The following is a 24,649-nucleotide window of genomic DNA, read 5'->3' on the forward strand; positions in this document are numbered from 1 at the left end:
CTGATGACTTAAGGGATTTACTAGCTCAATTCAATCCCATAGGTGTATGCCTACAAGAAACTTTCTTGTCACCCCAAATTTCACCCAAATTTTCAAATTATGTGATATACAGACGAGATAGGAGTTCAAACTCTCCTGCTCGGGGCGGAGTAGCTATTCTTGTTAACTCTGACATTCCATCCAGGCCGATCCAATTGAGAACCACTCTAGAAGTTGTCGCAGCTCGTATTGCAGTTGGTATTTCAGTTACCCTTGTTTCCATCTATATTTCACCATCTCTACCACTTCCGCACTCAGAACTTGACAGCCTGATTTCACAACTCCCAACTCCAATTTGTCTCTTTGGTGACTTTAATGGACATCATCCATTGTGGGGGTCTACTACAATGGATAGAAGAGGCAAATTGATGGAGGAATTCATGAACAATAATGATCTTAATTTATTAAATTCTGGATCTCCTACTTACATACACCTAGCAACAGGTTCTGTTTCTGCAATAGACTTGTCAATTTGTTCACCATCTATCTTTCCAATCATGACATGGTCAGTTTTAACCAATCCCTTTAACAGTGATCATTTTCCAATTATTTGCTCACTACAAACAAGAGTAACTCCGAATCCTGTTCAACGATCCAACTGGCAGTTTAAAAAGGCAAACTGGGGAGGCTATTCTGCCCAAATACTCTTAGACAGATGCTATGTTCAAAGACAACATATTGATGAAGTAAATACTTATATAATCAATCAGATTCTCACTGCAGCTAATGGTTCCATTCCAAAATCCACGCCTTATCACAAACACAGAAATAACTGGTGGAATACAGATTGTTTAATTGCCAAACAGGAAAAAAAACCGTGCTTGGAATAATTTCCGTAAGTATCCCACCACTAGTAACCTAATTGCTTATAAAAAACTCAAAGCGAAAGCTAGACAAGTTAGGCGGAAAGCGAAACGGGATTCTTGGATTGCTTTTGCCTCAACCATTACCAAAGACACGGATACACGAGTCATCTGGAAAAGAATACAGGCATTAAATGGCAAATTTACTCGGCTGCCCTCTCCGATACTTCATTGGAGAGGGAAAGACATTTCTACTCCTGAAGAAGTTGCAAATGCATTAGCAGAATCATTTGCAAAAATATCAGCTTCTGCCACCTATGCGTCCACCTTCCAGAACATCAAAGCAGGTGCGGAACGGCATAAAATCAACTTCTTCACGCGCCGCTCACTGCCGTACAACCAACCGTTTACATTAATAGAACTTCAAGAATCATTAAACAGATCTTCCAATAGCGCTGCAGGTCCAGATGGAGTTCATTACATTATGCTAAAGCATTTACGTGATGAAGACTTGAGAACTCTATTAATTTTTTACAATAGGATCTTCACCGAAAATGCCTATCCTTCTTCATGGCGCCATTCGTTCGTTATCGCCTTACCAAAACCAGGAAAAGATCCTTCCTGTGTTGAAAATTACAGGCCAATATCTCTTACGAGCTGCATGGGAAAAATTTTCGAAAGGATGGTTCATACTAGGCTCACCTACATCCTGGAGTCAGAGAATCTCCTTCCAGAACAACAATATGGCTTTCGGAAAAATAGATCAACGCTGGATGTGCTTATCAAAGCCGAATCTCATATCCGCAATGCCTTTGTCATGAAACAACATCTAGTCATGGTCAATTTAGATCTTGAAAAGGCATTTGATACAACATGGCGGCATGGTATTATTAGGGACCTTTACCATCTGGGGCTTCGGGGCCATTTGCCGGAAACAATTCAAAATTTCCTGCAATTGCGCTCTTTTCAAGTCCGATACAAAAACGTCCTCTCTACATCTCACATACAGGAAGAGGGAGTTCCGCAGGGATCAATACTCAGTCCAACACTGTTTTCAATCCGAGTTAGCACAATGACACGGGATATCCCAAAAACTGTTCAAACTTATATGTATGCAGATGATCTTACCATTTCCTGTCAATCTCAAAGTATGAATACCATTGAACGGCAGCTACAACTAGCCATAACCAAAATAGAGGCCTGGACTTCACGGAACGGTTACAGATTGTCAGAAAAGAAATGCACTGTCACTCACTTTTGCAAGAAGCGAGCTCTCCATCCGGAACCTGAACTACAAATAAACAATACTCCAATCCCGCTTGTTAATACCGTTAAATTTCTTGGACTATTACTAGACCGCAAACTAAATTTCCAAGCTCACATCACTCATTTGAGAACTTCTTGTTTAAAACATTTAAATATACTTCGTTCGGTCTCATCTATGTCATGGGGAGCTGATCGGTATACTTTGTTGCATCTTTATAGAAGTTTAATCCGTTCACGACTAGATTATGGTTGTCCAGTGTATGACTCTGCCAGGAGCACTACTTTAAAACGGCTAAATATGATCCACCACAGTGCTCTGAGGACTGCGCTAGGAGCTTTCAGGACTTCTCCTATCCAAAGTCTATATATTGAAGTGCATGATCCCCCATTACATCTGCGTAGAAAAACACTATTGCTTCGCTACGCTGCTAAGATCCAGAGTCTACCATCGCACCCAAGTTGGGAGTATGTCTATAATACCCGTTGGGACGCCTTCTATGAGAGCAAACCAAATGAAAATAGACCCGCCTCTATCAGGATAAAAGAGCTTGTTCAGACTTGGAATATCAATTTAAATGAAATTTTCCAAGACACAACTACACCCGTTGCTCCGTGGACATATGTGTCTGTCTCTCAAGATACATACTTCCTCCAGTGGGGGAAAAATATACCTTCCTGCCATATCAAACAGTTACATTCAGCTCATGCTATGAACAACCATGCCTGTAAAATTTATACGGATGGTTCAAAAACTGAGAGTACGGTAGGTGCTGCGGCGGTTTTCCCTTTATGTACAATTTCAGCCACTCTACCGCTTGCCTGCAGCGTCTTCACAGCCGAATTATGTGCCATTAAGTTAGCGCTTAGTAAGATAATTGAGCTTTCCATCTCATCTGCCATAATTTACACAGATTCTCTTAGTGCTCTCTCTGCCATAAGGAAGAATTCCTCCATTTCTCACCCTACAGTGAAACAGATTCATTCCCAGCTATTCGTTTGCAGTGTGTCCAATCAGTCAATCAGATTTTGCTGGATCCCTGGCCACTCAGGCATTCCGGGAAATGAAAGTGCTGACTTTGCCGCTAAACATCCGGAAACCACTCTCTCACAACATCCTCAGGTTCCTTTCTCTGATTTTAAGTCTGTCATACGCAAAGCCTGCTACAATAAATGGTCACAGACCTGGAAAAGTGACACTAACAATAAACTATACCAAATAAAAGAAGACCCAAAGCTGTGGCTGTCTGGCTTCCGAAGAAACAGACGAGAGGAAGTAGTACTGGCAAGACTGAGAATTGGACACACTCACCATACTCATCTCTTCCTATTATTGGGAGAAAGCCCACCACAGTGCTCATCCTGTCAGACGCAACTTACAGTCAGTCATTTCCTGGTTGATTGTCCCTTGCATTCAACCATCCGGTCAAACACTTTTCAATCACTCTCTACATTGAATATATCACCTGATTTATCTCGCATCTTAGGAAATGAAGCAAATATTGAAGAACTTTTATTATATCTAAAACATATTGGTTTGTACCGAAGTATATAATTTAATCTCTCTAGCAATACATATTTTGTAAATTAACGATTAGGAGACACAATTTGGCCGTAGTAGCCCTTGTGTCGTTAAACCGAACTACAACAACAACAACACTGCTAAAGTATGCATAACATTAGAGAACATTATAGAAATGCATCGCTTGTTTTCTTAGTGAACGTGCGGCTCTGTTCACAAAAGGGAGTTACTGTTTATTTCACGTCATACCTTTTTCATCGAGAAGCATTATCGAAAAATAAACAAAAACGAACTCAAGATACAGTGTGGGAAGCTAGTTTGTTTCCTACCATAAGAAAATAAAAAGAAATGGATTAATTCAAACGTGTATTATTACAACAATTGAAATATTTTCTAACATTATGCACTCTGAAGGACAACACTGGCTGCAGTGCATTTATTACGTGCATGCAGATCAGTTGCTTTCAGTTGTTCTTGCATTGCGTGTTAACATGCAGACTGTTATCTCCCACCATTACTTGTTGTTTACAGTAATTACTGTGCATACTAATTAATTAATTAATTTCTATTAAATTTTTTATATATTACAGAATTATTAACAATGGATAAAAGGAAAAGTGTATCTAATAGTGCCTCTGGTAAAAAGAAAAGAGAAGTGAAAACGTTAGATGAAAAAATTGAAGTCATAAAAAGATTTGAAGATGGTGATAGTAAAATACAAATTTCTCAACATCTTGGAATACCTGAATCAACGGTTCAGATGATTTTAAGTAAAACCATTGCATATAAGGAAAACGGTAAGCTTGCTTCATCATCAGCATGCACACAAACCACAAGAAATGGTACAACGATTGAGATGGAACATCTTTTAGCCATTTGGATAGAAGACTGCAATCAAAAAAGAATTCCAATCTGTACAATGACCATAAAAACAAAAGCCTTGAGTATTTTTGCAATGTTAAAGGAAAAGTCAACAATAGAAAACTTGGGTAGAGAGGTAACTGAAGAAAATGTTCAAGCAAGTTCTTCAAAAGAAAAAGTGATTGAAACGGAAGAAAATTTCACTGCCAGTAAAGGCTGGTTTGAACGTTTTAAGAAAAGAACAGGACTGCATAATGTTGCATTGACTGGAGAAGCAGCAAGTGCAGTTAAAGATGCAGCCACAAAATATCCCGAAATTTTAAAGAAAATCTTTGATAATGGCGACTACACAGATCAACAAATATTTAATGTTTATGAAACAGGCCTTTTTTGGAAATGAATGCCAAAAAAAATCTTTCTAGCAAAAAAGAAAAGGTTCAACCAGTCTATAAAGTTTCCAAAGGTAGAATAACACTTTTATTGGGAGGCAATGCAAAAGGTGATTTGAAATTAAAACCCATGGTTATCTATAGAAATGAAACTCCCAGATCTTTCGCTAAAGGTGCTAATAAAGCAAACCTACCTGTTGTTTGGCGCTCTAATCGAAAAGCTTGGGTCACGAAAGCTTTATTTAAAGAGTGGTTGACTAGCTATTTTTGTCCGAAAGTTAAGGCCTACTGTGAAAAAAATAATCTTGCATTCAAATTTTTATTAATTTTAGACAGTGCACCAGCACTTTCTGATTTGTGTGAAAATGTGAAAGTTATTTTTTTTACCTCCAAATACGACAAATCTTTTACAGCCTATGGATCAAGGCATAATCGCTACTTTAAGGCCTATTATTTACCCAAAACATTTGCATTACACAGAACATCTCCAGTTGTTGCTTCACTTGCTTGCAATTGAAGCAACAAGTGGAGATGGTGCAGTTTCTTTAGTTGAATTTTGGAGAAATTACATCAGGAAAGCAATAGACAATATTCATGAGTCATGGTCTGAAGTGGCATCCAGCAATATGAGAGCATTTTGGAAGCATATTTTGCCACATTGAGCAAATGATTTCTGTAGTTTTACTCATGTCAACACTGTTATTGATGAAATAGCAAATATTGGAAGAGATCTAGGCTTTGATGAAATCGACAACAGTGATGTTCATGAATTGCTGGAATCACATTCAGAACAATTAAGTGATTCTGACCTCCTTAATACTGATGAACAATGAGCATATGATGAGGTGTAAATTTGCAAGGAAGAAAATGTTCAAGAAAAAATGTTGACATTAAAAGAACTTGAAGGAATATTTCGCGCAGCTGAAAATTTGAAACAACTAATCATGGATGCAGACCCAGATATCGAGCGTAGTATGCAAATTTGCAGGAACATTGAAAAAGATGTGTATCCATACAAGCAAATTTATGATGAAAGAAAGAAAGAAAAGTCTGTGCAAACCAGCCTTTTGAAATATTTTACAAAGAAATAAAGTGAGTTATATATTGTAATTTTTTAATTTCAATAAACTTTTGATTACTGTACTGCAAATATTTATAATTATCCTTTGCTTTTATACTACTGTACATTAAACTGCCATAAAGAAATGTATTTTTAAAAATATTGATTGGTATATTGTAGGTCTTGGAACGAATTAGGCTAATTTGTATTAATTATTAACTTCGATTAGCACGATTTCACATAGCGTGCCATTTTCGCGGAACCAATTAATCGCGCTAATCGAGGGATTCCTGTATATATGAAAAAAGTGTGTGTGTGTGTGTGTGTGTGTGTGTGTGTGTGTGTGTGTGTGTGTGTGTGTGTGTGTGTGTGTGTGTGCTGCAACTTATAGTACTATACAAGCTTGTCAAAAGAAAATTTTGTAACCTTGATATAGCATTCATTTTTGTGTAGCAATTTCATATATACTGCAGCTGTGATCATTTCCCCCAAAACAAACATAGGAGAGTTAGTATTTTGGAAAACAGGCCTTGAGTTTCAGGTTGCGTATCACAAAACTTTCTACGATGACTGACATAAAAAATCTTTTGCCAGATTCCCAAAGTTTTGTGGTGAGTTAGTATTTGTTTATATCCATATAACCAGTGTATTCATTGTGTTGTAGTTCAGGCAAAGAACATTTCAGAAAAAAAAACTACAGCATTGAATATTGATACAGTCAAACCTCCAAAATGTGGCCCAATTTGTGATCTGATTATTCTTGTCAGAGTTTGAAATTTTTCAGATTTCAGGTGTTCTTCATGTTATGCTCATAGAAAAAAAACAAAAACTGCATTTCTGTACTGAAATTTATTGTGCATAGTACTGAATGGTGCTATGTACTGCACTGCAGTTTATCCTATATTGGGAGAAAAGTAATATACAATATGAATTGCTATTCCTTCTTTTGTGCCACTGTCTGCAAATAATTTAAGCACATTTGCTCTGCTGTATTTCGCATCATATACAGTTGACAAACCAATATGAAGATTTCACAAAATTGCTTCACCAGTCCCACTGTCAAGTTCCTTGAACAGTGCATAATTTTCTGTAATAAATAACTGCTTTGTTTTGCATTTTTAACACTGTAAACCTCTTGGTCACTTATTTATATTTTTAGGCAGCATATTTTAAGGACAATATGAGCTGTGATCAAGAAGTTTTGGGACTGAACTAATATTTAGAAAATGATGAAGCTTATTGGCTATTTGGATGGGTGTCCTTCAAAGTATAGGTATACAACGATTTCAACATTTCTGCAACTTCTGAAAGCATTCCTGATAGACTTCTTTTGGAATTGCTAATTGCTCCTTTTTTGCATTCTAAATAATTTCCTCAGTAGTTTCAAATTATGGTCTTTAAAAGGGACTTTAAGTTTGGGAAACAAAAAAAAAAAAAAAAAAAAAAAAAACGGAGAGATAAATCTAGTGGGCATGGCTTTGTAGGGTGTGGATCCCTTCTATAAATTGTCTTTATGCAGTAAGGCATAAAGACAGTCCCACCCCTTGAAATAAACATCAAATTAAGGAACATAAAAATCAAGAGAATTGGCAGTACATCTGTACAGAACAGTTTACTTTCAAGATTGCACAAGTTCTGTGCAAAATTGACTGTACTCACCTCATTTTAATTACTAAAATGAGAACATTTGTTTTAAAAATTGTTGACCAAAAATAATTGTATAAACTGGTTTGTAATGTTGCTTTTGGGTTCCCCAAAACTTCAAGATTACAATATATGCAATACACTAGTACAAGCCACAGAGAATCTAGCGTCTTCATACTGTTAAGTAAAAAGGTAAACATGTATTCCAAATAAATGACATTGCAATGAAATCAATTTTCCTTTAATTTAAATAATATTTAAATTTTACAGACAGTAAACACTTAATTGTATCAACTTGTATTACATGTAGTAACTTAATTGAACTAGTGGTAGCTACTCCTTACTTAATTTAAAACCTTTTTAACTTAGAAACAGTTCTTTTATATAAACAGCAATTTTGGTAGCAGTAAGAAATTGTGTACAAGAAGCGTTATTAGTGTCTGTTAGAATAGAAACATTGACAATGTATTTCAAATCCTTTTTTGATCACATTTTTAAACTGTGTACTTGTTTTGGCCATCTGTAAAAATCAGTATTTACTTCTATAACAATGCTTGGAACAAGAAAATGTAAATATTTCTTATCTTAGACTTTTTAAATACCAAGCTGTGCATGAATTTCCTCTTGTTTACTGATTATGAGAATATACATTAAAACTATGGCAAACATTTCCAATATTCAATTTTTGCAAACTGACACTCAGCTCAAACTTTTTTTTTTTTTTTTTTTTTTAAATACAGGTATTTGGGATGCATTGGGATAGTGCATTTTGGCTCGATTAAGTGGCTGCTTCAATTATGCGAAGTTTCACGTAAATATTTAAACATATAGCTTTACGATTGATTTTCTGTACGATCAAATCACATTATGATGGACTCACCATAGTAAAGTACTGTTCACTATACGATATGTAGTAAGCGCCGGTCATTGTGATCACGTTTGTGAATTGAATTTTAATTCTGTTAAACAGCAATTCTAATTAGCAAAAATAGGAGGAATATTATCCACAGGCTATAAAAGTAAAGATATATCAAGCACAAATTTACACTTTATTACCTTACCAATTAAAAAATTAAATGATACGTGAAAATTGGAAGAATATTTTCCACAGGTTAGCAAAATAAAAATAAATTTATGCTTATGTGCATAGCTTAATATGTACTGTAATATACGTGCATACTAACAAGTTGATATTTCTGTTCACTAACATTTCTGGGTGGCAGAGCCGTGCTGAGGGTTAGGCAAACGACGCTCTTGCCTCAGGTTAAAAGCTGAAAGGGGCATAAATAATTGCCATCATTAAACAGTAGAGTGCAATTTTCCATTCTTGCCTCGGGTACTAAAATGGTTTGGCACAGCTCTGTAATATGTAAACTCACTGAATCACTGTTTAGAGAGTTGAGTGTGGGAAATATGAATACAGATACATTTGGGAATCTTAACTAAAACTCCAGTACACAAAAAGTGTTAAAAAGTTGAATTCTATAGGATTAACCAATAATATTATAGTGGATAACCAAGGAATACAAGGTTAATAAGCATACAAACTAACGATATATTAAATTAACTCGACAACATTCTTTGCATCTGCTTAACTTAACAATACAATGGCATGCATTATGATGCATAAGAGAAATGTATATAGCAAAGATTGCCTTAATACAAGAAAATAAATATCAGATTTTTTCAGTCCTAACTGCTGACAGTTCATAGAAGAATGTCCAGTTTGCAGGATAAAGTTCAAGGATTGCATGCATAGCATCTACAGGGGAACCACAGTGATGTGGTGCTTTCCAAGAAATTCTTGAATGGAAAGGACTGAGTGTGCAGGGGCATTGTTGTGCTGCAAGCATCAATTCCCCGAAGCTCCCTTTCCAGCTGTTTTCTCCAAACAGCATCGTTCAATTGCTGTAGAACTGTGTTGTAGTTTTTTTTTTTTCACTGTTTGACCATGCAGGAAAAATTCATAATGAATAATACCCTGTGAATCAAACAATATGATAAGCATAATGTTCACATTTGATCCAGATTGTCTTGCTTTTTGTTGGGCTTGGTGGAGGCAGCCTTCCATTGAGAGGACTGGGCCTCATAGCTATACACCCACTGTTTGTCACCAGTAACAATAGAATAAACAAAGTGGGTCAGCAGTATCACACTGACAAAGTTTGTGACATGCAAGAACGTTTTGCTCTCTGTGATCATCACTGAGGATGCAAGTCATAAACTTGGCTGAAGTGTGTGTCATTCCCAAATCTAATAAACACCTATTCAGTTCATGCTAATTCAGACTGACTGCAGATAATACAGGCAGCCTGAATAAATGGGTGATTTGGGCATTATTGCCTAGATGAATCACCAGGCATGTTGTGACAAGTCATAACTCACTACATGCTGAAATTTCAAGGTACAAAGTCTGTCCCCTGAATGTTTTTATTACACCTTGTATGCAGGCTATAACTGGTAAAATGGATACATGTAACATGGCAGATATCACTAGCCAGTTGGAATTACTAATTGGGAAAAAGCTGTGTTGTGCTACTTTGGCTGGTGACTAACCCGAAAACTAAATTTGATGATTCTCATGTGGTTTGTTGGATTAACCCATTTCCTTAAAATATCTGGATAGTGGATTGCAAGATATCAGAATATGCATTTTATTCTTCTTAAGGGCTATGATAGTTTGCAGCGAAGTCAGAATGGAAGGTAAGTGTCACACGCGCGTGCACACACACGCACCTTGTTAATTCAAAGTTCAAGGAACCAAAATATGGTCCGTTTGGATTTAAGTGGGTTCAAAGTATTCATAGAAGTACTGAACATGTATTAGTTAACTAAGAGAAATTTTAGTCAGTCTCTTATTGACACTATGCAGAATTTTTGTTGTAGACATTTGCGAATAGACAGTCACCACATTCATGTAGTCACTATGAGAAAGATAGTAATTGCACCACGGAGCAATTCATTACACAATTGAATTGCATCATGAGCAATTCAATTTTTCACACGTGATAACAGTATTGCTATGTTTTGTTTTTTCATCACCATAACAACCAGCCATTCGATATATACGAGCAGTACCTTTAAAAAAGCACTGCTGTATGTTATATTTAATTGTATATACCTTCGAGACAGAATATCCATATTTTGGAATATTATTTGCTGTTTATTACTTGTGATTTAGGCATAAAAAGATAGCAGTTCTCTTTCTTTTTTGTTGTGACTTTCTTCTTAACCATCATAACTAAAATAAAAAAAAATTAAAAAAAAAAACAGTTTTTAGGACTAGAACTGTTCAGTTTGAATGTGGAGGATTTCATATCCTTCGGTTTTTAACTTGGGTAAGAAAAGTAGTATTGAAAATGAGAGAAGCAGTTTCATGATTAATCTTTTCCATAAATAACAATTTATATTGTGCATGCAAAAAATATATTTAATTCCACACAACGGAGGTAAAGTTTTATAACAGTAATCAAACATATTTTTAAAGCTCTACTCTGATGTAACATCACGGTGGTCACTGGTTCATGCAAGTACAAGTAATTTAGTGCTTTGCTAAGAAGTTTACAGGAGGAGCAGCATTTCTAAAGGAGGGAAATGTCACCTTTTTCTGCATGGATTAGAAGTATTAAACAGTAAATAATATCCAAACATAAAGGTACGCATGTAATTATGTGCAAGAAACAGCACAGTGCATTGGTTTAATGCACAGCTGCCTAAATTGAACTGTGTGACTGCTATGGCAGCAAAAACATAACTCTGTTATTACATGCGAAAAACAGAAGGGGCGTATGGCCCTCCTTTAACCAAAAATTCAAAATTAAAGAAAAAGAATGCAGGAAGTATTTCGCTCCTTCTCTATTCTCTCAAGGGATTTCAGTGTACAAAGAGCTAACTGAAAGACAATCTCCAAGAAAACCAATGATATTGTTCAGTGGTGTAACTATGCCAGTGCAGCTGCATTTGGGCTCAAGCTTGAAAGGGGCCCATGAAATTTGGAAGATAGATTCATTTCTCAAGACAATTAACGAATTTCATTAATAAACAAGCATTTTTTAAATTAAATGTAGCACAATCTTATCAGCACAGCGACTGGCCATCCGAGTATTGTTTTGACTGTGCCTTGCTTATACAGGGTGGCCACTGAAAGACTGAAGGGTTTGAAAAAGTCGTAACTTGTTCATTTTTAATCTTTTTTATTTTCTTTTTTTACAGGTTATAGAGCATCCCTTGGAGATTAAAACGGCTACGTATGATGTCCAGCAACGAGTAAAACTTGTTGGGTTTTTCTATTCCAGTGAAAGATCAATTATTGAAACTCAGAGAAAATACCAGCAACTTTTAAAGTCCTCCTAGCGATAACATGATTCGGAACCTAATCGCCCGGTTTGAAAGAACTAGATCAGTCGGCGATCTTCCAGGAAGAGGTCCTGTGCGCACTGACGCAGCAGTGAAAGCTGTAGGGCAGAGTGTCCTTGAGGATCCATCTGCCTCTACCCGTCGTCGCTCTGCTCAACTAGGCATCGCCAGAACATCGCTTCAGAAGATTCTAAAAGGGTGGTCAGTCTTTCAGTGGCCACATTTTAATCTCCAAGGGATGCTCTATAACCTGTAAAAAAAAAATAAAAAAGATTAAAAATGAACAAGTTATGACTTTTTCAAACCCTTCAGTCTTTCAGTGGCCACCCTATGGAAATAGTACAAATAAAAGATAGGCATGAAATATTCAGCAAAACCAGTGCCAAATATAGATAAAATCACATCTGATTTTATTTTATTGTTGAATTTATTTTACATTTTTTGTGTGTGGGGGTACACTGATTGTTTTCGGAGGGCAATATGTTTTAATTTACAATACACAAATTTGTCACATAACAGTCTAGCTATGGCCAGTGTTGTCGTTTTAGTGCCTTATATTTGGCTTTTTTTTTTTTTTTAATCTAAAATGAAAAACTACAAGGACTACGAATGAGTTATTACTGTGCTAACCAGAGACACATCTAAATTTCCAATCCTTTGATTCTCACATGTCGATGGTGTTGACTTTTTCCCCCCCTTTTTTCCAAAACAATTCTCAGCGAACCAGTAGTCATTGAAATATGATTGCCATCATTAGGAGTATCTCTTAAGGAATTTAATCTGGAAGTTAGATTTTATTTATAAGAACAATTTAAGAAATTATTGAACATGCCAATACATCATACCCAAGTGACTGATTAACAGAGAGCAGGTGTAAGTAATTTGCATAAAGTTTTTATATGATGGTCGTTTTCATTACTGAAAATTTAAATTGCCACTATAATTAAGATATAATTCTTCATATATGTAATATAGTAGAAGCAATTTACTGAATAGACATAATGCCATTTAAACATTGTCCCCTAGCTTTAGAAAAGTATTATTCATGAGAAAATTTTTATTAACCAGATTCAAAATGGTATTTAAATATTAACTCTTATAACTGTTGACATTTTTGTTATACCTGGATATTTTGACTAATAATGTTTTTATTGATTTTTTTAAAATTGTTCTGTTGTAGATTGAGCGAAGAGCATTAGAAGTATGGGAAAGTGAAGAAAAGTTAGAAGATGCTAAAGATCAGCGAGAAGAAGATAAAGAGAAACGTAAACAAAAAGCTTTTGACAGAAAAGTAAAAGGTGGATACTCATTTTTAAGATCATTTCTAATATCACATAAAAAAATTATTCTAATCAATAATATGTGGGTATATTGGATAGTATACATCGTTTTTGATAATAATATAATATGCATATCTTTATTTAGGAACAGAATTCTCTCAACACTCACTTTGGAAGGATTATGTGATTATATAATTATATGAATAAATGTCCCATATTTAATATTAAATAAAATTACATTAAAATTATATAAATAAATACTTATTAAAAGATTGTCATGCATTCAATTCTCATCCCCAACATAATGCATCAGGAAAAGCCAGGAGAAGTTGACAGCATTATGACCCCACAAAAAACCAAAACCAATACCGCATGTTTTTTAACACGAGAACTGGAAACAATTGTTGGATTTATCCTTAAAGAACATAGGTTAAAATATCTAAAATCATAAAATTGTCTAAACTTCTTATAAGGGACCAAACTTATTCGGATACACTCCGTGCACATGAGAAGTAAAGTGTTTTTTGCGAATGATACCCACCCCTTTTTTATATTTAAACCTATCAACTACCTGATACGAGATTGTTTTTATTAAACGTGTGAATTACTGTTCACACGTTGGTTTAATAAAAATGCATGTAAAGTCCACGAGTCCGAGCTAGTATAAGGCCTACGAACATTTATGGAATTTGCATTTAACCTCATTTCAAGAGTTTCAGTGAGCAATAATTTAATATATTCATGTTACGTATTTAAAACTTTTGTTCATTAAAAAGAAAAACATGGCTATCATTGAAAGCAAGTTCCAAGGCACATGTCCTTCTTGCCCTGACTGATGTCGCAAGTTGTATCCTCATTGAAAGACAATTCTGTGTCAAACCAATGTACAAGGAATTACTCTCGCAGCAAGTAATATTGCAAACTACACTGTGTAAATGCATGGTTGAAATGGAGTCCACCATTCTATGTTTAAAAACAACATGGAGTTTACTAATTGGTTGGGCAATTATCTTAAATTCTGTGTTTTTAAAGATATTAACAAATTGTTTGTACCAATACTGTACAAATGGAACTTTAATAAAATATTTCTGTTCAGACCTATTGTTCATTATACTAGGCTCTAGTTTATGTTTTGCTTGTTGTCTTATCATCATAATGGTACCGAGTGTGTAACATCTATTTAGAAATCTTTTCGCAAGTTACATAAGTTCATCTAGTAATAATTCCTGAGTAGAGCTATATTTATGTGTTATAAAATTGATTAAAAATAATACTTCATTTATATGTGAACGGATGATAGCTAGAACAGTGTAAGAATTTGCTAGTATTTGTCGGTTTCCTATAAATTTTAAAATATATATTCTCATTAACTATAGTTAAAGTAAAATTTAGAGAGTTTATAGCTTTTTTTCTGTGGAATTTCCATTTCTAAAGTAAAATTAAGTCTGGTATAAATCTTATTAAATAAATCCAAAACCTTATTTACTATATCATCATTTGTAATGATTAAGATATCATCCAAGTATCTACCACACGCTTCTTGATTAGGCTGGGGTTCAAACCCGTCACTACCAAATACGGAGGATGCGGAAAGGTCAGGGAATGACCACCGCATATCCCTGGAGCAATATGGCCTTAGTTGCTAATGCTCCTAAAAAAAAACCAAATAAAAATGTTAGACTTGGAAGAAACTGTCTTAAATATAACTGTTCAATTTTATTAAGATAAATTTCGGCAACTAGTCCGCTCAGGCTAAGACCCATCGGTAATCCAAATATTTGTCTATAAATTTTGGATTGGAAATGAATATAATTGGCTTGAACAAGAAACTTGATTAGGTGAAATATTTCAGTTTTTGGTAGATTAGACTTATTTAAAATTACAGAATCATCATTAATTAGATTGTGTCTAAAGCATACTTGACATGTACATTTGTGTACAATGAAACTGAATCTAGGGAAAATAATTTATCATCTGTATTTAACTTTTTTTCTTTTAACTGATTAAACAACATATCCGAATTCTTTATACTAAATGCTAGTATCAGACATAAAGGTTTAATAATCCCATATAAATATGTCGCGAGTGATGAAAAGGCTGAATTTTTATAAGAGAATGGGTCTAATTGGTGCAACTTTACCTGCCCAAAAAGAGTGGATACATTATTAGTTCTAGCTTTTAAATTTTTTAACAGTGCCATCGAAATATAATCCTTTTTCCTGTATTCAGTTAATATTCTATTAAACTGTTTAGTTAAGTCAGCAAACATTGTTTTTTCTACCAATTGGTAAGTGGGACTATCGGATACAATATTCATGAGTTTGTCTATGTAATCACCTTTATTTAAAACAACTACTGTATCTGCTTTCTATATAATTATATTGTTATTCTGTCTTAATTTCCATAGCTTAATACTCTCTTCTTGAGATAATTTAGATATATAAGGAACCCTATATTGATTGATAACCCCATTAATCTGCTATATTAGGCCCTCCTTATTTTTTGCATTTTGTAACCCAAATTCAAATATTCAAATTCAATAACCATTTATTTCATGGGAAGTCGCCTAGGTGGTAAATTTAATCAAGACCCTTACTTAAAAGATTTATCTGAGATGCAGACAAATCAGATGAAGATAAATTAACAACATTGTGGTCAGTAAATATTTATTGTATATTACTAGTGTGACCAACCACCCCTTCAACTTGCCTCGTTCCACTACTTTTAGGAAAACCTGCTCACAGTGTATCCTTAATGTATCTGTTTTTCTTAAGAAGTAAGCAGTGTATTTTGTTAGTGTGTCTGGTATTTATTTCATTTGAAAGTGCTTGCTTCCTAATTTCAATAACTAATTTTTGTGAGACCATAAACGATAATTCTTTATACCCGAAATCCTCTGTCTTAGGGACACTCTCGCAATTTTTGGTATTAAGTTCTCAGTTAAGCAATATTTTAAAAATCTAATGTGAAATTTTTGTGCTTCATATTGCAATATAACATCAGTGTACATGTGGACTAAGTTGAATAAATAATATCTTATGGTATCACAATGAAAATATGCTTTAAAAATATGCCTTAACAAGTGATATTTAAGAATGAATCCAGTGTATCATGTGAGGGAGAGAAACGAATGATAAGTCAAACTATTCAATATATAAATTACTAATTAAGATCGTAAGAGCGATAAAGCTCAATATGTCCTACTAATGTTATTATAAACTATAAAAGGAAACCTCATACCTTTATGTAGGAACAGAATTCTCTCAACACTCACATTGGAAGGATTATGTAATTATATAATTATACAAATAAATGTCCCATATTTAATATTAAATAAAATCAATTATGAAAATTATATTAAAATTATATAAATGAATACTTATTAAAAAATTGTCATGTATTCAATACTCATCCCCAACGTAACGCATCAGGTAAAGCCAGGAGAAGTCGATAGCCATCAACATCCCCAAAAACCAAAACCAGTACCGCATGTTAACATAGAACTGAAAACAGTTGTTGGATTTATCCTTAAAAAACAGGTTAAAATATATAAAATCATAAAATTATCTAAACTTCTTGAAAGGGACCAAACTTATTTGGATTAGTATAAAGAATTCAGGTATGTTGTTTAATCAGATAAAAGAGAAAAAGTTAAATACAGATGATAAATTATTTTCCCTAGATTCAGGTTCTTTGTACACGAATATACATGTTGAGTATGCTTTAGACACAATGTGGGATCTAATTAATGATGATTCTGTAATTTTAAATGAGTCTAATTTACCAAAAACTGAAATATTTCACCTAATCAAGTTTCTTGTTCAAGCCAATTATATTCATTTCCAATCCAAAATTTATAGACAAATATTTGGATTACCGATGGGTCTTAGCCTGAGCGGATTAGTTGCCGAAATTTATCTTAATAAAATTGAACAGTTATATTTAAGACCGTTTCTTCCAAGTCTAACATTTTACTTGGATGATATCTTAATCATTACGAATTTACTATATCATCCTTCGAATATTACGAAAGAGGATATAGTAAATAAGGTTTTCGATTAATAAGATACATACCAGACTTAATTTTACTTTAGAAATGGAAATTCCACAGAAAAAAGCTATAAACTTCCTAAATTTTACTTTAACTAGAGTTAATGAGAATTTATATTTTAAAATTTATAGGAAACTGACAAATACTGGCAAATTCTTACACTGTTCTAACTATCATCCGTTCACATATAATTTTTTTTTTTTTTTGGCTGATACTATATAAGCTTGCTTTCTGTAGCTCTACTCAGGAGTTATTACTAGATGAACTTATGGAACTTGTGAAAAGATTTCTAAATAGGGGTTACACATTTGGTACCATTATTGAAGATAAGACAACAAGCAAAACATAAACTGGAGACGTATAATGAACAATAGGTTTGAATAGAAATATTTTATTAAAGTTCCATATGTACAGTATTGGTACAAACAATTTGCTAATATCTTTAAAAACACAGAATTTAAGATAGTTGCCCAACCGATTAGTAAACTCCATGTTGTTTTGAAACATAGAGCGGTGGACTCCATTTCAACCATGCATTTACACAGTGTAGTTTACAATAGTACTTGCTGCGAGAGTAATTCCTTGTACATTGGTTTGACACAGAATTGTCTTTCAATGAGGATACAACTTGCGGCATCAGTCAGAGCAAGAAGGACCTTGCTTTCCATGCTATCAATGATAGCCATGTTTTTATTTTTAATGAAGCGAAAGTTTTAAATACACAACATGAATATATTAAATTATTGATTGCCGAAACTCTTGAAATGAGGTTAAATGGAAATTCCATAAATGTTCATAGGCCTTAAACTATCTTGGACTCGTGGACTTTCACATGCATTTGTGAACAGTAATTCACACATTGGTTTAGTAAAAATAATCTCGTATCAGGTAGCCGATAGGTTTAAGTATTAAAAAAAGGGTTGGTATCACGTGCAAAAAACACTTTACTTCTTGTGAGCACGGAGTGTATCCGAATAAGTTTGGTCCCTTATAAGAAGTTTAGACAATTTTATGATTTTAGATATTTTAATCTATGTTCTTTAAGGATAAATCCGACAATTGCTTTTAGTTCTTATGTTAACATGCGGTATTGGTTTTGGTTTTTGAGAATGTTGATGGCTGTCAACTTCTCCTGGCTTTTTCTGATGTGTTATGTTGGGGATGAGAATTGAATGCATGACAATATTTTATTAAGTACATAAACATAACTTCCCTGATGGGGTTACAGTTCAGTTCTTTAGATTCAGAAAACATTATAAGGACAACAGACTTATTACATACAATACCTTCTACAATAAAAATGGCCCTGGAAAGGCTGAAAGCAACCACACTAAATAGCAATCAATTTATAATAATACTCAGGGCAGAAACAGTGAGAAAAGAATCTTCATAAATATATACCTCCAAAATTGTAGAAGCATCATTGAGAAGCTCAATAAACTTAAACCAGGTTAGCCACTCTGACTTTGATATTTGGGTCCTTACGGAAACCTTGCTAACCCCTGACATCTTAGACTCAGAAATTTGTCCCCCAAATTTTCAAATTATCAGAAAAGATAGGGAAAACAAGAAAGGGGGAAGGAGTAATGATTTTACTTCACCAAAAAATAATCATCTTTGATATCATCTTCCTAAAAGATATTGAGGGCATTTATGTCAAAGCTAAAGTTGGCACCATAACAATGCAGCTGGTAGGAATCTACCTACCACCCCCAGTCAAAAAAGACCACCTCCTGATTTCCTCCAAGAGTGATGTCAAAATGATAGTGCTAGGTGACTTTAACATTCACTTTGAGTATGGATAGGGTAAGGAAGACCCTAACAATAAAATTAGCTACTTATTGCAGTTTCTGAAGGATATGTTCCTCAGACTGAACCTGAAACAAAAATGCAAACTCCCTACCAGAAAAGAGAAACTCCTTGACCTGGTATTCACAAATTTTGACTTAAATATTAATTATACTTCCAGTTATTTCCACTCGGATTATCTAGCCTTACTGCTCGACTTTGATCTCAAAACCAAACAGATCATCGATGAAGTCAGACAATGCTCCTATAATTTTAGGAGAGCCCCCTGGGACAAAATTAGAATTGAAATTTCAAATGCTAACTGGAAATCCTTATTTAGTAGTCAAGATCCCAATACAATTTTGGATGTGCTGTATGACAACTTAGACTCAATTATCAAAAATTATACACACAAGAGCCATACAAAGTCAAACACTAAAAAATTTCCTGTGTGGTTCACAAAAGAAATAATTCAATTACTTAAAAAAAAAAAAAAAAAAAAAAAAATGTTCATCAAATACAAAAACACACAGAGACAGGATAACTATATCCAGTTTTCCAACCTAAGAAGTCAGAAAAAAAACCAATATCAATTTGGCCTACCAAAATTCATTATCCAACCTACAAAATGCAATGCTAAACAGGCATGATATGGGTCCATTCTGGAGGCATTGGAAAATGGGTTACAAAAACCACAAACATATGAACAAAAAGGAGACCATTAAATTAGAAGAATTTGCAAAATACTACAGTGAACTATATACTGAAAATTCTGATCACAATAGTAAGCTGGATCACCTCTTCCTCCTCAGGTCCTTTCAGTTATATCCTGACACAATTTGAAGTCAATTCAAAGATTTTATTGAATACCTTAATAAATTCAAATTAAGCTATGGCACAAACACTGACAGTCTGCCCATGGCCCTCTGGAAACATTGCTTTGTTGTCCTGCAACAACAACTTCTACATCTGGTAAATTCCATTTTCAAAAAGGATCACTCCCCGCAAGATTAAAGGAAACCGTCATTACTCCACTTTTTAAAAAGGGTGCAAAAGACAGCCCTGCCTCTTTTCAGCCCATACACAAAGCTAATCCCCCTAAGCAAGATCATTGAGAACATCTTATACTCTCAGCTCTGCTAATATATGAAAAACAAATTCAGCCACATTCATCATGGCTTCCTCATGGGCAGGTCAACAGTGACCAACCTACTCTCTATAAAACTTGACATCAAACATAGCCTTGATAATAACAATCAGATAGAAATTTTATATCTGGACCTACAAAAAGCCTTTGATTCGGTACCATACAAATTAAAGCACATAGGTATATCAAGTAATGTCTTATCACTTATGTTAAACTTCTACAACAGGAAAAGCAGAGTTCTTTTTGAAGGAAGTTACTCCTCCACTTTTCCTATACAAAGGGGCGTCCCACAGGGTTCTCCTCTTGGACCAGTATTTTTTGCAATATATATTAATGACATACAAGATTGTATGCAACATATAGACATCAAAGTGCTCTCATATGCAGATGACTTGAAAATATACAAAACCGTCAAATCAGCACAAGACTGTGAAACACTAGAAAATGGATTAGACACTATCACCCAATGGATTACAAACAATGGCTTAAAACTAAACTTAGACAAATGCTGCACCATCTCTATTGCAGACTATCATAAAAAATACAAGATTAATTATCCTTGTAAAACCAATAATCATGAGATAATGAGAGTACAAGAGGTTTCAGATTTGGGGGTATGGTTTTCTGCCAAGGGAAACTTCAACACACATGTAAATAATACTACAGCAAAGGCCTTCAAATCCCTTGGACTGCTTAAAAGAATCTGCTTTGACTTTACCAGTATACAGCTCATAAAAACAGCATGCATAATGATAGTTAACCCAATTCTAGAATATGCCTCACAAATCTGGAAACCTCACACCAAAATTCTTATAAAACAACTGGAACATATTCAGAAATCCATAGTCAGATTCCTGGTGTACAAGTCTAGGCTGGAAATGAACACAAAATCTTATTATGACTGATGCTGTTGTTGTTGTTATTTAGTTTTTAGGAGCATTAGCAACTAAGGCCATATTGCTCTGGGGATATGTGGTGGTCATTCCCTGACCTTTCTGCATCCTCCGTATTTGGTGGTCACAGGCTTGAACCCCGGTCTAATCAAGAAGCGTGTGTGACGCACTGTTGCTCCTGCCCACCTAGCTACAGAGGTGCCTATGACTGGTGCATTCACTTCGGGATGGTACCACTCTCTCAAAGAAGGGCTGTGGCAGACTTCAAATTCCTGTGCATCCTATGGATGGAAAGCTGGATGCCCCCGAGCTGCTCTACCTCATCAATTTTAGCTGTCCTCCAAGAGCCTTGAGAAAACAATTTGCTGGCACTAGAGCCATTCAGAACTGATCAACTTAAATTCCACTATTTCAATAGAACTACAAATTTGCTAAATGAATCCAACATTGATATTCTAGCTGAAGACATCAATATCAAAAAAGAGTTGCAAAGGTTCTACAATCAAGTAATTAGAAAATGAGAATAAATGATAAATTTAATAATAAAAATAAAATAAAAAATAGGTATATATTAACTATAAATATTTCAATAAACAAAGAAAAAAAATAAGAAATAATACAAAAAAAAAAAACTGATAACTATAATAATAATACAAATCAGTCATTGTGAGCAAACAAGAAAATATAACAACAAAGGAGTTTAGAAATACAAAAATCTCTGTCATCCCAGCTTTGCTTAAATGCAAATCGCCTGTAACTTAAGATATTCCATTGTATATGCTGTATAGTGACTGTAAATAGAATTATTACTCTATTGCTACTGTTATATTCTTCCTCTGTAAGGCTTTGGCTGTTCTGGAGTAATAAAAAAAAAAAAAAAAGTATTTATTTATATAATTTTAATGTAATTTTTGTAATTGATTTTATTTAATATTAAATATGGGACATTTATTCATATAATTATATAATCACATAATCCTTCCAATATGTTTCCAATATTGTTGAGAGAATTCTGTTCCTACAAAAAGGTATGAGGTTTCCTTTTATAGTTTATAATAATAACATTAGTAGGACATATTAAGCTTTATTGTTCTTACGATCTTAATTAATATGATATGCATATATTTTGTTATTATCAAAACTATTAAATTATTATGGTTTTGCTAACACTAAAAAATGTTATTGCAAAATGTACACTTTCTAGAACCTAGGATGGGTGAATTACTTTTGTTTACATTAATCTGTAATTATTCTTCCTCTACTATTCATAAAATCAAACTTTAAGCCCAAATAATTTTGCAATTTTTTTTTTTTTACTTACATAACATAAAAAAAATTTATAAATATGTAGTGAGTAGTTATGTCAATTTATTATATTTATATGTAATAAATTGATATAAATATGTAGTAAGGAATATCAGTATTTGTATTAGTAGTGCCAAAGCCAAAATCATACAATGAAGCGAGGTTTTACAGCAGAAGTAATTAAGAAAAATTATCCACTTCCACAGCAATAAGTAGAAATTTATTCCAACAATCAGTTACTCTCTGGCTGTCTCCTTGTGTGTATTATCCAAAAAAAAGTAAGGATGCTATCAGCATTTAGTTTACTCCACCCATTTAACACCTTAAGCACTTCAGTCAGGTCTTCTAGATGCCTAGTTCCTAGATGTTACTACTTACAGAGCTCCATTTTTTCATGGTAAAAATACCCTTCTCTGTACCTATTCCAACAAGATACATCTTTCCTGTGATAAAGCGTTCAAACCTTATGCAATAGGATAATCACTTCTTTATGTTTACTGGTAAAATTCCTAATGAACTGCTCTAGTAGCCTGTCTACTCTACTTAAAGAACTGCTTGCTGCCTCATGCAGTTACCTCTTATTTCTTTTTCATTCTCCAGTACCTTGAGTTTAGTACCACCCAAATGGTATATTATTCTGGGATTATTGCTACACAAATGCAGTACTTTGCATTTATTAGTTAAACTGCATTTGCTCATTTTTCACCCATCTGTCTGATTTATCTGGACATTCTGATTACTGTCATTAACCACACTATCCACCTTTGTATCTTCAACAGACATTCATTACATTTTGTTATGTCTACAACAGTATCATTAACAAATATTAAAAACAGTAGGAACCCAACTCATTTAGTACATGAAAAGCAGTAGCCGTTAACGACACCCTTCTCCAATTTGTACAACATTCATTCACACAGAACAGTATCAGAAGCTTTAATGAAATTGATTGTCAAAATTATTTTTTCATCCAGTTTCTTTTTTGACTACCTTATAGAAATTAGTCAGATTGGTCATTCAAGATTTCCCATTAACAAAACCATGTTGTAACTTCTCTGAATGTTTTTCAGTTAAGATGAGCTTGTAGTCTGTATTTAATCCATTTTGACCTTGATTCACCTTTATGAATAGAAGAGACATTAGCACATCTCCAGTCCACAGGGACATCTCCTAAATCCAGAATGCTCTCATAATTATGGCTGGACAAAAGGTTTGCTTACTTCTTTTGTTGCCGCTCTTAATATTATTGGATTGATATCATCAGCCCCCAGCACCTTATTTACTTTTAGTTTCAACAATTTTCTTTCCAATTTCCTTTCAGTTATCATAAAATCAGTTAATTTTGGTATCCCCATCCCTAATAACTTCTTACATGAATGTAGATTCAAAATATTTATTCATTGTCAGAAACCTGTAGAGGATCTTTAGTTATGCAATTCGTATTCAGTGGACCAATGTGGTTTATCTCTTTCTTTCTAGTGTTAATAAACATAAAAAAAAAAAAAAAAAAAAAATTGCTGCTTTTGTTTACTTTAAACGTAATGCAATATAACAAATAGATCTGTTTTTATTTATACTTTTTTAAATGTTCAAAAATGTTTATTTATGCTTTCATTTGATAGATATTTTATCACAGTAAAGGTTTTAGCTTGTTTTAAAGTCTAATATTAATGTTCTTTAAATTTCAGCCCTCCGTATGACTGTTCGCAGTAGTCTCTATCGGAAAGGTTCAGTAAATCATGAACATTCTTATGGTTCTGAAACTTATAATGAATCAGAAGATATATATGAAAAAGTATGTGAAACATGTGGCCACAAAGTCTCTTATGAAAAAATGTGACAAGTCATATGTTTGGATCACATTTTGTAAAATTCCAGTATTGATCCATATATTTCAGAATAGTTTAAATGTCCATTATTGAATTTTAATGATAATTGTCATCATCTTTGGGAATATTTCCCTTAGGCCCCATGTAATTATTTTCCCAGTGTATATATTTCAATTATAAGTTTCCAAACATTTTCTTTTTGTGGTGATTCTTGGAGACTTAGGCCAGTCATTAAGTTTTGCATGGGTATTCATAAACAACATAATCTATTAAATCTGAATGAAGTTTTATTCATTGTCAAAAACCTGTACAGAATCATCATTAGTTATGCCATTCGTATTTAGTGGACCAATGTGGTTTATCTCTTTCTTTCTAGTGTTAATGTAAAAAAAAAAAAAAAAATTATTTGCTGCTTTTGT

General features: G+C 33.8%; 1 protein-coding gene across 1 annotated transcript in view; it reads left to right on the forward strand.

Annotated features, from left to right (window-relative positions):
• The window catches only part of Xpac (DNA repair protein complementing XP-A cells homolog Xpac), a 56,249-nt gene extending 31,940 nt beyond the window's left edge, over positions 1-24,309 (forward strand). The window contains exons 5-6 of the mRNA XM_090378939.1: positions 13,118-13,235; positions 24,090-24,309. Coding sequence (XP_090235065.1) covers positions 13,118-13,235; positions 24,090-24,241 — 270 coding nt within the window. The 3' untranslated portion in view covers positions 24,242-24,309. The remainder of the gene's footprint in view (positions 1-13,117; positions 13,236-24,089) is intronic.
• The last annotated feature ends 340 nt before the right edge of the window (positions 24,310-24,649 follow it).

Source organism: Mastigoproctus giganteus, chromosome 1 (genome assembly GCF_048544385.1).
Source record: "Mastigoproctus giganteus isolate SK-2022 chromosome 1, ASM4854438v1, whole genome shotgun sequence".
NCBI classification, from domain to species: Eukaryota; Metazoa; Arthropoda; class Arachnida; order Uropygi; family Thelyphonidae; genus Mastigoproctus; species Mastigoproctus giganteus.